This window comes from Diceros bicornis, chromosome 29, assembly GCF_020826845.1.
Source record: "Diceros bicornis minor isolate mBicDic1 chromosome 29, mDicBic1.mat.cur, whole genome shotgun sequence".
Classification (NCBI taxonomy): domain Eukaryota; kingdom Metazoa; phylum Chordata; class Mammalia; order Perissodactyla; family Rhinocerotidae; genus Diceros; species Diceros bicornis.
The window spans coordinates 41,064,070-41,080,647 of record NC_080768.1 but is presented as its reverse complement, the minus strand read 5'-3'; the positions used below and the strand labels follow the sequence as shown (position 1 = coordinate 41,080,647).

General features: G+C 39.6%; 1 protein-coding gene across 4 annotated transcripts in view; it reads right to left on the bottom strand.

The window, feature by feature from the left end:
- PSD3 (pleckstrin and Sec7 domain containing 3) overlaps window positions 1-16,578 on the bottom strand; it is a 535,293-nt gene that overhangs the window by 328,627 nt on the left and 190,088 nt on the right. For all 4 annotated transcript variants that reach the window (XM_058525349.1, XM_058525350.1, XM_058525352.1 and 1 more), the window contains exon 3: window positions 1,990-3,091. In XM_058525349.1, coding sequence (XP_058381332.1) covers window positions 1,990-3,091 — 1,102 coding nt within the window. The remainder of the gene's footprint in view (window positions 1-1,989; window positions 3,092-16,578) is intronic.

The following is a 16,578-nucleotide window of genomic DNA, read 5'->3' as shown; positions in this document are numbered from 1 at the left end:
AATATGCAGCATGTTCTTCACATATTAAAAATGAACATTAGGTTAACTAAGTAAAATTTAAAAACTCAGTTAAGAGCAAGCACTCAAGAGTTAGAAAAATCTGGAGCTGAATTCTGGATGTGCCAATTACTAGCTATGTCACTTTGGGCAACTGAACGTCTCTGAGCCTCAGACTCCCATAAAACGACCTCATAAGTTATTCACATTTCTAGGTATTACCAGGACTTACATTCAATAATACAGCTGTCTTTGTTGTTTTTAAATTACCGAAGGTCTACCATACACCAAATACTATTCTGGGTTTATAACTCCTTAATGGCTTCTCCCTGTACTTGGAATAAAACGGAAAGTTTCCGTGATTAAGCTCCTCCCTACCTCTCCACATTCATTGCCCACCACTCTTCCCCAGCTCCTTAAGCTCCAGCCACACTGGTGGAGTTTCAAATCTTCAAACTCACCCTAAGGTCTCTGCTTTGCACAACTCCAGGAAGCACAGGGAGTTAGGCAGTCCAGCAGCCCTCCTTTGCATACTACTCCCTCTGCTGGAATTTTCTTCCTCCCCATTCACTGCCTGGCTAACTCATATTCATTCCTCAAGTCTCAGCCTAATTATCATGTCCACAGAAAGGCCTTCCCCAAGCCATCAACTGAATTAGCCTCTCTCCTGCATTCAAATTATTGTTTCTAGTATGTCTCTCTTCTTTCCCTTCACAGCACCTACCACAAGTTGTGACCCTAAAATTATTAATGCGTTTATATGGTCAGTGTTTATCTTCAGCAGTAAACTCCATGAGGGCAGTGACCACAGGCCATATCTATTCTGAACAGTCGTTTATGCCCAGTATCTAGCAGTGTCAAGGACATAACAGACAGTTGGAAAACCTCTGTGGAAGGAAAGGAGGGAAGGGGGGAGAGGAGGAATAAATTAACAATCTGCACAACAGCCCAAGTGCTTATTCCAGTGGGAATATAATTACTGAGCCATGTGCACATATCAAGGCTGCTTTGAGGGAAGCCTGGAGGTTTTATGTGTTGGGGGGGAGCGGGCAGTGGAGAGGAGCCATCCTAAGGACAGCTATCCTAAAGGAGCAGCATGCTCAGTGGACTCCTCTAACTGTAGAGGAAAAGGCGTTTCCTTCCAACAAACAAAACCCTTCAGCCTAGACACGCATGTTCTCCCATATAAACCATAAAATGTGGTGTCCTGAGGACTCATGGAAGAAAAGAGAGTACAAACTCAAAGTAACAGTACACAACAAATGACTTTGCCAAAAGGAGTACTGTATGGTCAGACTACAAGCAAAGGAAGTGAAAAAGATTGGTCATATCTTCTGTTTATCCAGGCTCTAAGCTAGTATGGATGTCAGAAACATGGAAAGACCAGGAAACACCATATGATGCCCAGTTTACCTATCAGGGCCATAAGCAAAACGTATGCTATGTGTGAGAAGGGATTCTCATTTTAATGCCATGGAATGAATGAATTATAGACGCTAGTTCTGGCCTCCTGACCTGCTTTCTAAACCTAGAAAATTGGGTCAGCCCAAACCCAGAACCTCTGTGTTCAAACACGTAGGTAGGCAATATGTGGGCATTGGCATTGCACCCAGAAGAAGCCTAAGTTGGAAGGTAATGACTAGAGGATATATCAAAAGAGTCCAAATCTTTTCACATTATTAAACATAACTGTGGGTGTTTTAGTTTCCTTGATGTTGGAAAACTTGAAACCAAATGGATTCAACAGTTTAGTGTTCACAGCCTTTCCATAACTCTGCTTCCCTGGTCTACGCCTAAGGGACAGCTTTATTACAAGATCACTTTAATATCTTAAAACCTTGGAAGGAATCTAGCTTACAGTAACTTCTTCTCCATTCTATGATAACAAGGATCCAGGACACTGAGCTGAGTTCTCACAGACAACCACAGGATAACGGTTTCCTATAATATGTACCAGGCGTCAAAGACAACAAGACTACTATGGGAGCTCACCTTTCCTTGTCTCTCTCCAGCACAGGTTTCTTAAGATGTTCTTTGTTTTCCTTTAGGAAGACTTCATCCTCTCCACTCTCAACTAGAGGCACAGGGGAAAACGTCCCTGAGCTGGTGCCAGGCCTCTCTGAAGGTGCTCTCCAGGTTTCATCGCAAACACTCTCAGTTAAACCAACTGAAGCATGCAAAACAGCAGACGAGACGAGATGGCCTGGCACTTTGGAAAACTCTTTGCTTTCAAGAGAGGTGGTCCTTTCCAATGATGTCTCATAACCTACAGGATGCCATCTCTCTCCTTTCTCCCCTCCTGTCCACAATATTTCCACCCCTTGGAATTCCACATGTTTGACTCGGCCTGGGCGTCCTGTGGAGCTGCCTCGATCACATCCCCCTGGGTGCTCTCTCCCCAGATCAGACCTTCTCTCTCTCAAAAAACCAACACTGCCCGCAGAGTTGTGGGTCGCTGCTGGGCTCCCTATGGAGGAAACTGGACAAGCTGGCTCCTGCACATGGAGAGCCCCTTTTCTCCCATTAGTTATCTGGGAAAGCTCTGCCTGAGTTTCTGCAGTTAACAGTACAGTCAGATCCTTCTGGATGCTTGAATACAAATTTCCCTCCCTCGTAACTTCAGCTGAAAGAGGGATATCCGGTGATTTTTCTTGGCCAGCAGGGAACAGTGCGTTGGCTCTCTGTGCTTTATGACCGGCAGGGTCCAGCTCTTTTTCCACCTGCTGAACTGACAAACGAGAAACAGCATCTTTGTCCAGTACTTTTGTAGCCTGTAATGTTCCTGAAGCTATTCTGGATTCTGGAGCCTTCAGAGCTGAAATCAAAGAGTCAATGGGTTGTAAACTTTGTTCCTTGAGGTGATTTTGAGAGGGGGCCTCTCCGACATCTCTTGGTCGTTCTGTAACACTGTCGAACCCAGAGTGGTGGCCAGCAAGAAGCTGGACCCCCTGCTGCCCTTGTGGGCAACATGGCAGAGACTTTGCATCAAACTTGAGAGAAGCTCTTACGCTTTCTCCACTTTCCTCCATGGTCCCATATTCTGGAAATTCATTTGTGACATTCGGTGGGAGTAAAGTGCTTCCTCCATGATCACCTATGAATAGAACAGAATGGACACATGACTTGTTTTGAACAAGAGGTTCCAATGTGTATTAATAAATATCCACACAAATTAGGCACTCAATATCCTTATTTGATTCTTTGACTGTCTCCTTCCCCCTTACCACTCTGCAACACATACTTCTCATAATCTTGCCAGTGGTCCCTTCCACTTAGCTTACATGAGTGTAACCACAAAGGTTTTGGCATAGAAGGAGGCAATATAATGACACACGCCATATTTAACCCTGCTTCTGATAAAATCTCACACAGGCAACTCAGTTGCTGCGTATGCAAAAAGAGATTAAAATAAGGATATGTATCATTTTCCAAATACCACTCATGAAACAGCAACTAAAATATTTATCTTGGGCATAACAACAAATAGCTTTACAATCCAGCCAACAATATCTGTGCAGTGCAATCTCTGAGATAGAGCCTCAGAAAAAAGATACAATCTATTTAAAGTCAGTAAATAAGGCTACCCTTCACTGTTGGATTTCTGTGGGAGAAAATAAATGCTTTCAGAACATCCCTGGAGAATGAGCATAAAGTCAAAATGGAATAGGAAACTGAATGTGTTGAGAAAAATTTCCAGGATCTCAACTGCAAAAAATTTAAATGGTATCTTATGCAGAATCCCAATAAATGAAGCACTGAAAACAATAATTAGCATATATTTACTATATTGGATCAAATTTACAACATTTTCTTATTAAAACAGCAGTGGGAGGGGCTGGCCCGGTGGCGCAGTGGTTGGGTTCGCACACTCCACTTCCATGGCCCAGGGTTCGCGGGTTCAGATTCCAGGCGCAGACATACTACATCACTCGTCAGCCATGCTGTGGCAGCGTCCCTTATACAAAACAGAGGAGGATTGGCACAGATATTAGCTCAGGGACAATCTTCCTCACCCAAAAAAATGGCAGTGGGAGAAAACAATGACGTTCTGATGAACAAAAATTTAAATTGGGGGTTTATGGATAACAGATACAGTCATATCAGCCCCACATCCAATTTCCTTCTGAACTTGGTTTTGATTACTTTGTATCAGGAAAATCCTCATCCATACTAAAAACGTAGAGGACTCACTTTGACAACTTTATGAAAGAAGACATTTGTTGTTATTGTTGTTGCTGCTGTTTTTAAAGCACTGCGAGCTCCAACCTTCCTATTTAGTGAAATATTTGATAAATGCCTGAGTATATACATGGAACCGACATGAAAGACTTGATTCCAAGGCATGCACAAAATAAGGTAACTTGGACACATGAGTTAACAAACACATGGCATCGTGCAGTGTGCAAAATTTGATAAACAGTAATACATCTGAGAGTGTATACTGTTTCATATTTCATTTTTAAAATAGCTTGAAGTATATTTTTAAAATTAAATTTGAACCAAGCATTGACAGAATCCAAGAAGCACTTCTCTATGATGGCCATAGAGAGGACAGAACTAAGAGGCTTGCTGAAATCTGAAGAGGAAGTGACTTTTCAAATCCTGGTTTTGAAAAGGAAGACAGTTAAAAACAGTAAAGATCCCTCTTCCTAGAGTGGCATATTGACATTTTTAATTTTTCAGTAAAGAATGCAATAAAACTTTTTTTCCCCTTTTAAGATTCAGTGGTTTTGTGGTTTTTAATACATTCACAAAATTGTGTAACCATCACCACCACCTAATTCCAGAACATTTCATCACCTCCCCCACAAAAAAAAAACCCCTGTATCCATTAGCTGTCACTCCCCATTGCCATCTCCTCAGTCCCTGGTAACTATCGATATACTTTCTATCACATAAATGCAATCATACAACACATGGCATTCTGTGTCTGTCTTTGTACACTTAGCACAATATTTTCAAGGTTTATCCACATTGTAGCATGTATCAGAACTTCATTTCCTTTTGTTGCCAAGTAATATTCCATTGTATAGCTATACCAGTTTCTTGATCCATTCATCAGTTGACGGACATTTGTATTGTTTCCACTTTTTGGCTATTATGAATAATGAACATTTGTATACATGTATTTGTGTCTACATTTATTTTCAATTCTCCGAAGTATACACCTACAAGTGGAACTTCTGGGTCATATGGTAACCCTGTTTTTAATGTTTTGAGAAACTGCCAGTTTTCCAAAGCAACTGCACCATTCTACATTCCTACTAGCAATGCCTGAGAGTTTCATTATTGTCCATCTTGTTTATTACAGCCGTCCTACGGGGTGTGAAGTGGTATCTCACTGTGGTATTGATTTGCATTTCCCTAGTCACTAATTGAGCATCTTGTCATGTACTTATTGGCCATTTATACATCTTCTTTAGAGACATATCTATTCAGATCCTTTGCCCATCTTATAATTGGGTTACTTGTCTTTTTTATCATTGAGTTGCAAGAATACTTTATATATTATGGACAGAAATTCTTTATCAGATATATACTCTGCAAATATTTTCTCCCATTCTATGGGTTGTATTTTCCCTTAGTTGATGGTGTCTTTCAAAGCACTAAAGTTTTAATTTTGAGAAAATCCAACTTTTCTATTTTATTCCTTTTGTTGCTTGTGCTTTTGGTGTGATATGTAACAAATTATTGTCTAATCCAAGATCACAAAGACTTATTCCCACATTCTCTTCTAAAGTTTTACAGTGTCAGCTATCACATTTAGATCTTTGATCCATTTTGAGTTAATTTTTATATATGGTGCGAAGCAGAGATCCAACTTCATTCTTTTGCATGTGGATATCCAGTTGATCCACCACTAATTCTTGAAAAAAAACGGTTCTTTTCCCCACTGAACTGTCTTGATACCCCTGTAGAAAATCAATTCACCTTAAATGTACAGGTCTATTTCCTGACTCCCAATTCAATTCCATTGAGCCAGAAGCCTATCTTGTTGCTGGTATAACACTGTCTAGATTACTGTTAGCTTTGCAGAAAGAAGTCAGGAGGTGTGAGTCCTCCTACTTTGTTCTTCCTTTTCCAAGTTGTTTTGGCTGCTCTGGGCCCCTTGCATTTCCCATCTGAATTTTAGGATCAGCTTGTCCGACAGCTGAAATTTTGATAGAGACTGGGGTGAATCTGTAGAGTACGAGCATCTTAATAGTATTACCATTACATCTTTTGATCCACGACCATAGGCTGTGTTTCCATTTATTTAATTTTCTTTAATTTCTTTTAAGAGTTTTTTATAGTTCTAAATGTACAAGTTTTGCATTATTTTTGTTAAATATATGCCCCTAAATATTTTATTCTTTTTGATACTACTATAAGTAGAATTACTTTTTTAATTTCATTTTCAGATTATTCATCGCTAGCATATGGAAATACAACTGGCTACGGAATATTGAACTTATATCCTGCAACCTTGCTGAACTTATTACTTCTAAGAGCTTTTTTGTGGATTCCTTAGGATTTCCTATATACAAGATCACGTCATCTGAAAACAGAGATAATTTTACTTCCTGTTTTTTTTTTTTTTTGGCCTAACTGCCCTGCCTAGAATTTCCAGGACAATGTTGAATAAAAGTGGTAAGAGCAGAAATTCTTGTTTTGTTCCTGATCTTAGGAGGAAGCTTTCAGTTTTTCATCATTAAGTATGATGTTAGCTGTGGGTTTCTCACAAATGCCCTATACCAAAATGAGGAAGATCTCTTCTACTCCTAGGTTTGTTGAGTATTTTTATCATAAAAGGGTGCCAAATTTTGTCAAATGCTTTCTCTCTGTCGACTGAGATGCTCAAGTGGGTTTTGTCTTTTATTCTAGTAACAGAGTGTATTACATTAATTGACTTTTATATACTGAACCAGCCTTGCATTCCCAGAATAAATCCCATTTGGTCATGGTGTATAATCCTTTTTTATGTTCCCAGATTCAGCTTTCTAGTATTTTTGCATCTATATTCATAAATAATATTTGTCTGCAGTTGTCTTGTATTACTTTTGTCTGGTTTTGGTATTAAGGTAATGCTAGCTTCACAAAGTGAATTGGAAAGTATTCTATATGGCCATTTGTTTACACCTTTTTACACTTTTTTTTTTAAACATTTTTCACATTTTATGCTTTTTTAGGCTTTTAACAGTTTTCTCTCCCTTAATCACTCAGGGAACTTTAGTTTCTTCAGTATTTTAAAGCTATAAATTCAATGTTAATATGCAATGAAAGGAAAAAAAAGTGAACCATCCAAAAGAATGTTTTTCTTTCTTTAACATAGTAAAATAGCTTAAAGTGGTTACAGAAGTACTTAGTCCACAGTGTGAACTAGCTCCTTTAGGTTTTATAATGTTTTTCATTATTTCTTTAAGCTAGAGTATACCTTTACAAAAACTCGAGGATCCTAGAATATAAAATTTCAAAGGTCGAAGGATCTAAGAATTAATTCATCCATCTGACATAATTAGGTTAGAAAACAGGCTCAAAAGAATGATGTACTTACCAACATGACACAACAGATAAAAATCAGAGCTTGTCTACTCTACCTCTGCTATTCCTTGCAACCCTCCCTTCCCTTCCATCTTTACTGGTAGTGAGGTACCCTAGTATGTGTCTTCAATCTCTTCCCTGAAATTTAAAGAATCGTCTGAAATGGCTATCCACTGTCCAGCCTCATTTTCCCACTTCATCTTACATACAACATTCTTCCTAAACCAAAAATTTATGTTGCTTTCAGTAGTTTCACATTGCCTACAGGATAGTCTAAAGTCCAAACTCCTCATTCTAGAAGTTATTAGGATCCATAATCCAGTCTCGATCTATCTTTCCCAATCCACTCTCTCTTTCTCTCAATCAACTCCCTTTTCAAATATGTTATACCATTGCTTCTCTACCTGAAGGAGGCGGCAATGCACGCGGACCTTGAAAAGGTTCCTCCAATATACAGTGGAAACACAAACTACATGTACACTCTGAGCTTTATACTCCTTTGCAAACCTCTTTTCTCCACATGACATACTTTTTCTTTCCATCTCTACATGATTAGGTTGTTTTCATCTTTCAAGACCTAACTCAAACCCCCTCTCCTTAATTAAGCCTTCCCTTAATCACCAGCCCTTGCAAGAAGTCACCTCTCTTCCTTACAACTGTCAGGAGAATTTTAGCTATATATTACATTTAGTACATATCCATGAAATAAATGAACATGATGTTAGCTCATATTTTAAAGCTTCAAAAGGCTACAATTTTTAACCTATCATAAAGTGTTTTAACAAAATTGTCCATAGTGACCACTGAAGCCATATGTATATTTAACACCAAAATATACTATAGTGAAATCCATTCAACAAAAGGAAGAAAAGTTAAACTTTATCATTTAGGAGCCCACTTTGTTCTAACAGTGTAAATTGCCATCTATAAAACTACCACTAAAACACTGGCACACAGAGAAGTGACTATAAAGAAATCAAGAAAAGGGGCCTCAAAGCAATTAAATAATTTCTCCACCTCATTTTTAACACTTTTCATTAAAACAAACCTCCTAAAGGAGACAGCTAATGCATCAAGTGTGGGAAAATGCTTGTGATGTCTTGATATAATGCCCTGGCAACTGGTGAAAGCGAATTGGAAGGGAGAGGGGCAAAGGACAGCCCTGCATGACACAGTTTGCTCTATGGGTCTACCAGTCCTGTTTGAGGTTTACTATTCTGACAACTACTGCTCTAACAAGTTTTATTTACTTTTAACTAAATAAGAACTGGCATAGACCAGGGGAAATAAATGTTCTACGAAGCTAAATGACTTGACTACAGTAAATGGAATGAGGTTCAATAAAGTATTATATGAAAATAAGAAGTCAGGACTAGATTCCTGGTCTTTTGTTTCTCAGGAGTAAATTCCTGGGAAAACCTAAGAGGCCTCTGAGTTGTCAGATCTTCATTTCTAATAGCAGTAATGTTACCAAACATAATAAAGAATGAAAACATCTTCTAGTTGTAGCTTCTGGGTAGAAACAGCCTTAAGCATCTCGCAGCTCTCGGTCAGAGCACTCATCACAGGATTCAGCACAACATCCAATCTTTTTTTTCACATAAGGCACCCTTTGTTAGAATGCAAAACCAGTTTATTTTTGCTGTTTGCATTTCTTGTCACCACTTAAACTGTCTTTAAGAACAAACAGAGAGAGAGAAGTCAAGATGGTGGCGTAAGCAGACTCTGAACTCACCTCCTCCCGCGGACACAGCCAATTTACAACTACTCATGGAAAAATTACCCCTGAGACAGAACTGAAAACTGAATAAGAGGAACTCCTGCAACAAAGGACAATCCTAATCGAGGTGGAAGAGGCAGAAACTCCCTTCTGGAGAGAAAAAATGCCGCCTTCACAAGCCACCTGCTTCACAGCCGCCCGGGAGCAGCCCAAAGGTACGCAGCCCTCCCTGGAGGCGCGGGGCCATGAGCCAGGAGCGTGCCTGCTGTAGGCACTTTGTGGACCCAGCACAATCGAGACAAGTGGCATAATATCTGACTTTGCCTGCTACTAAAACATTGGGGAGTACCCCCAGAAAAGCTGGTTCACAAAGAAATTAAAACCGGCTCTTAAAGGGCCCATGCGCAAACTCACCCGTTTCAGAAAGCAACCGAAAATCACCAGAAAGAAAGGTGCACAGTGCTTTGGTGAAAAGAGAGACACCTGATAGGCTCCGAGTGCATCTCGGTGAGAGGTGAGACCTCTCCAGGGACTGGGACATTGGCGGCGGCCATTGTTGTGGCCTGGCGTGGGTGTGCTGACACAGACGCCATTGGAGTTCTCCCTGAGGCCTGCTAGCCCAGGGTCTGCCCCACCCACTAGAGTACCGATTTAATGCAGCTCAGCCAGGGCAGGCAGCCCACCCCAGAGACTGGCCCCACCCAACAACAAGCCCTCAGGCAACTTGTGGGCCTGCACAGATTGGTGACTGGATTCTCTGCAGCCTGGCAACTGAGCCCACATCAGTGGGGAAGGGCGTGCACAAGGAGCGGGTGGAGAGTGTGGGGTGGTGATGGAGTGTGTGGGGCTCCCGCCAGGGAGAGACTGAGTCCACTTCAGGAGGTCGGGGCACGCACACGGGACAGGACTGTGTTGACTGTGTGTGTAGACCTGTGGGCAGCAGGGCTTGTGAGCTGCAGAAGACTTGTGATTCTCAAAGACCCACATAGGGGGTTTTCCCCACCTTCCAAAGCCTGAAACAACTGGGTGCTCCCATGCCTGACGCCAGACCCACCCAGCAGCAATCCTCAGAGAGCTGACAAGAGACCTAAAGGCTGGAGGCTTATAGCAATTGTAAGCCCCTAAGCCTAACAACCTACCATGCTGGGGGCCTACTCACTTAAAAGAAACACTGCAACACAAATGTGGTATTAGAACTTGCAGCCAACTGTGCTGGGGCTCCCCACACCTGATAAAGAGACTGAAGGGACCACAACAACTACCAGTAGCTGAGCATTACAACAGCTGGCCAAGAGCATAACTCAGCCTCCCTGGGTGCCTACGGGGAGAGCAAACAGGCCACAAAAGAAGGACACACGTAGCACACATAGGTGTCACCCCGGCACATTGAGAACTGAGGGAAGCACACGGCAGGCCTCCTAAGGCATCACTTATATAAGGTCACCTATTCAAGAGCAGGACGTAGCTGACCTACCTAATACGCAGACATAAGCACAGGGAAAGAGGCAAAGGAATACATTCCAAGTAAGGGAACAGGACAAAACACCAGAAAAGGAAGTAAGTGAAACAGAAATGAGCAACCTACCCGACAGAGAGTTCAAACTAAGAGTGTTAAGGATGTTCACTGATGTGAGGAGAAGAATAGATGAACTCAGTGAGAATGTCAACAAAGAAATGGAAGATATAAAAAAGAACCAATCAGAAATGAAGAATACAATACTGGAAATGAAAAATTCACTAGAGGGACTCAAAAGCAGAGTAGAGGATACAGAAGAATGGATCTGCGAGCTGGACGAAAGACTAGAAGAAATTACCCAAGCTGAACAGGTAAAAGAGAAAAGAATTAAAAAGAGTGAGGACAGTCTAAGGGACCTCTGGGACAACATCAAGCGCACTAACATCCATGTTATAGGTGTCCTGAAAGGAGAAGAGCGAGACAAAGGGGGAGAGAATCTATTTCAAGAAATAATAGATCAAAACTTCCCTAACCTAAGGAAGGAAACAGACATCCAGCTACAGGAAGCACAGAGAGCCCCAAACAAGATAAACCCAAAGAGGCCCACACCAAGACACATCATAATCAAAACGTCCAGAATTAAAGATAAAGAGGGAATCCTAAAAGCCGCAAGAGAAAGACAAGTTACATACAAAGGAAACCCCATAAGGCTATCAGCTGACTTCTCAGCAGCAACCTTATAGGCTAGAAGAGAGTGGCACGATATATGTAAAGTGCCAGAAGGAAAAAACTTACAGCCAATACTTTACCCAGCAAGGTTATCATTCAAAATGGAAGGAGAGATCAAAAGTTTCCCAGACAAGCAAAAATTAAAGGAGTTTGTCACCAAGAAACCAGTGCTACAACAAATGTTAAAGGGACTGATTTAAGGGGAAAAGAAAAGACCACAAATAGGAAAAATTATCTATTTCCATGATAAGAGGGTAATGGATACAAATGCACAAAAAAGAGGTTAGATATGATATCAAAAACATAAAAGGAGGGAGGAGGGGAGTTAAAGAGTACAGCTTTTAGACAGAGGTCAAACTAAAGAGGTCATCAATTCTGTATAGAAGGAGAAAGGAACAGAGGACTACTAAAACACTGAGGAAAAAAAAAAGTTAAAAAATGGCAGTAAGTACATACTTATCAATAGCTACTTTAAATGTCAATGGACTAAATGCTCCAATTAAAAGGCAAAGAGTGGCTGACTGGATCAAACAACAAGACCCATATATATGCTGCATACAAGAGACACCCTTCAGACCTAAAGACACTCACAAACTGAAAGTGAAGGGATGGAAAAAGATACTCCATGCAAATGGCAATGAAAAGAAAGCTGGGGTAGCAGTACTCATATCAGACAAAATAGACTTTAAAATGAAAACTGTAAAAAGAGACAAAGAAGAGCATTACATAATGATCAAGGGAACAATCCAACAAGAGGATATACCACTTGTAAATACCTACGCACACAATGTAGGTGCACCTAAATATATAAAGCAATTATTAACAGACATAAAAAGGGAAATAGACAGTAACACAATAATAGTAGGGGACTTTAACACTCCACTTACACCAACGCATAGATCATCCAAACAGAAGATCAATAAGGAAACATTGGCCTTAAATGACACACTAGAACAGATGGACCTAGTAGATATATACAGAGCATTCCATCCAAAAACTGAAGAATACATGTTCTTTTCAAATGCACATGGAACATTCTCCAGGATTGATCACACATTAGGCCACAAAACAAGTCTACATAAATTTAAGAAAACTGAAATAATACCAAGCATCTTTTCTGACCACAACGGTATGAAACTAGAAATCAACTATAGGAAGACAAGCAAAAAAGCCACAAATACGTGGAGATTAAACGAAATGCTACTGAACAACGACTGGGTCAATGAAGAAATCAAAGAAGAAATCAAAAAATACCTGGAGACAAATGAAAATGAAAATATGACATGCCAGAATTTATGGGATACAGCAAAAGCAGTTCTAAGAGGGAAGTTTATAGCAATACAGGCCTATCTCAACAAACAAGAAAAACCTCAAATAAACAATCTAACAATGCACCTAAAGGAACTGGAAAAAGAACAACAAACAAAGCCCAAAATCAGTAGAAGAAGGGAAATAATAAAAATCAGAGCAGAAATAAATGAAATAGAGACTAAAAAAATTAATAAAACCAAGAGCTGGTTCTTTGAAAAGATAAACAAAATTGACAAACCTTTAGCTAGACTCACCAAGAAAAAACGAGAGAAGGCACAAATAAGTAAAATCAGAAATGAAAGAGGAGAAATTACAACAGACACCTCAGAAATACAAAAGATTATAAGAGAACACTATGAAAAGCTATATGCCAACCAATTCGACAATCCAGAAGAAATGGATAAATTCTTAGAATCATACAACCTTCCAAAACTGGATCGAGAAGAAGTAGAGAATTTGAATAGACCAATCAGTAAGGAGATTGAAACAGTAATCACAAACCTCCCCAAAAATAAAAGTCCAGGACCAGATGGCTTCCCTGGTGAATTCTACCAAACATTCAAAGAAGACTTAATACATATCCTTCTCAAACTCTTCCAAAAAATTGAGGAGGAAGGGAAGCTCCCTAACTCATTCTACGAAGCCGACATTACCCTGATACCAAAACCAGACAAGGACAACACAAAAAAAGAAAATTACAGGCCAATATCACAGATGAACATCGATGCAAAATCCTCAACAAAATACTAGCAAATCGCATACAACAATACGTTAAAAAGATTATACACCATGATCAAGTAGGATTTATTCCAGGTATGCAGGGATGGTTCAACATTCGCAAATCAATCAACGTAATACACCACATGAATAAAATGAAGAATAAAAATCACATGATCATCTCAATAGATGCAGAGAAAGCATTTGACAAGATACAGCATCCATTTATGATAAAAACTCTGTTAAAATGGTTATAGAAGGAAAGTAACTCAACATAATAAAGGCCATATATGACAAACCCACAGCTAATATCATCCTCAATGGTGAAAAACTGAAAGCTATCCCTCTAAGAATAGGAACCAGACAAGGATGCCCACTGTCACCACTCCTATTTGACATAGTACTAGAAGTCCTAGCCAGAGCAATCAGGCAAGAGTAAGAAAGAAAAGGGATCCAAATTGGAAAGGAAGAAGTGAAACTCTCAGTATTTGCAGATGACATGATTTTATATAAAGAAAATCCTAAAGAATCCACCAAAAAACTTTTAGAAGTAATAAACAAATACGGTAAAGTTGCAGGATACAAAATCAACATACAAAAATCAGTTGCATTTCTATACACTAACAACGAAGTAGCAGAAAGAGAAATTAAGAATACAATCCCATTTACAATTGCAACAAAAAGAATAAAATACCTAGGAATAAACTTAACCAAAGAGGTGAAAGAGCTGTACACCGAAAACTATAAAACATTGCTGAAAGAAACTGAAGAAGACACAAAGAAATGGAAAGATATTCCGTGCTCTTGGATTGGAAGAATTAACATAGTTAAGATGTTCATACTTTCTAAGGCAACCTATAGATTCAATGAAATCCCTATCAAAGTTCCAACAGCATTTTTCAAAGAAATAGAACAAGGAATCCTAAAATTTATATGGAACAAACAAAAGACCCCTAATAGCTAAAGGAATCCTGAGAAAAAAGAACAAAGCTGGAGGTATCACACTCTCTGATTTCAAAATATACTACAAAGCTATAGCAACCAAAACAGCATGGTACTGGCACAAAAACAGACACACAGATCAATGGAATAGAATCGAAAGCCCAGAAGTAAACCCACACATCTATGGACAGCTAATCTTTGACAAAGGAGCCAAGAACATACAATGGAGAAAAGAAAGTCTCTTCAACAAATGGTGTTGGGAAAACTGGATAGCCACATGCAAAAAAATGAAAGTAGACCCTTACCTTACACCATACACAAAAATTAACTCAAAAAGGATCAAAGACTTGAATGTAAGACCTGAAACTATGAAACTTCTAGAAGAAAACACAGGCAGTACGCTCTTCAACATCGGTCTTAGCAACATATTTTCAAGCACCATGTCTGACTGGGCAAGAGAAACAATAGAAAAAATAACCAAATGGGACTACATCAAACTAAAAAGCTTCTGCACAGCAAAGGAAACCATCAACAAAACAAAAAGACAACCTAACAATTGGGAGAAGATATTTGCAAACCATACATCTGATAAAGGGTTAATCTCCAAAATATATAAAGAACTGATGCATCTCAACAACAAAAAAACTAACAACCCAATTAAAAAATGTGCAAAAGACCTGAACAGACATTTCTCCAAAGAAGATATACAGATGGCCAACAGACACATGAAAAGATGTTCAAAATCATTAACTATCAGGGAAATGCAAATCAAAACTACAATGTGATATCACCTCATGCCCATCAGAATGGCTATAATTAACAAGACAGGAAACAACATGTGTTGGAGAGGATGTGGAGAGAAGGGAACTCTCATACACTGCTGGTGGGAGTGCAAACTGGTGCAGCCACTATGGAAAACAGTATGGAGATTCCTCAAAAAATCAAGGATAGAACTACCATATGATCCAGCTATTCCACTGCTGGGTATTTATCCAAAGAACTTGAAAACACCAATGCGTAAAGATACATGCACCCCTGTGTTCACTGCAGCGTTATTCACAATAGCCAAGACTTGGAAGCAACCTAAGTGCCCATCAAGGGACGAATGGATAAAGAAGATGTGGTATATATACACAATGGAATACTACTCAGCCATAAGAAATGATGAAATCCAGCCATTTGTGACAACATGGATGGACATTGAGGGTATTATGCAAAGTGAAATAAGTCAGAGGGAGAAGGTCAAATACCGTATGATTTCCTTCATTAAGCAGTAGATAATAACAACAATAAACAAACACATAGAGACAGAGATTGGATTGGTGGTTACCAGAGGGGAAGGGGGGAGGGAGGAGGGTGAAAGGGATAATTCGGCACATGTGTGTGGTGATGGGTTGTAATTAGTATTTGGATGGTGAACATGATGTAATCTATGTAGAAATAGAAGTATAATGATGTACACCTGAAATTTATACAATGTTATAAACCAATCTTACTGCAATAAACAAAAAATTTAAAAAAATAAAATAAAATTGGCCCCTGTAAAAAAAAAAAAAAAAGAACAAACAGAACAAACAAAACTTCGTAAAATATTAATCCTGACCTATTTAAAATTTCTGATTTATTCCTTATGTTTAAAAATCGGGACTATTTATGTTAGGATAATTTTTTTGAAGGACCAAATTCTCCTTTTACTTTAAGACTTTTTTCTGCTCCCTTTTAAAAAAACAGGGCATAGATACTTTCCATTAAATGCCTATCATTTCCAAAGTTCATTCACTCAGTTCAACAAACATGTATTAATTACCTGCTCTGTGCTGAACATAGTGGATTCAAAACTGAACACCGCCAAAGCATGAAAAGTCTGTTTAGCAGATTAGAAACTTCACCTGGCACCATATTTAGGTGGTACAGGGGAGAAAGCACGAGCATCAACAGACTCTGGAGAAACAGCACAGGCTGCAGGCAACAGCACGGGTGAGACGGTGCACGCTTGAGCCCGGACACAGGTAGAACGGCCAGGGCAGAGGTGAGTGCGCTACCTCCCACGCCAGCAGCCTCCACACCCACCATACCTCACGCCTCCATCCCAGCCCTGGCTAATTTCAACATGCTTCACAAAGCCATTGCTCAGCCTATGCCAACTGCTGTGGGCTCTTATACCCCAACTTGTTAAAGCTCTTCC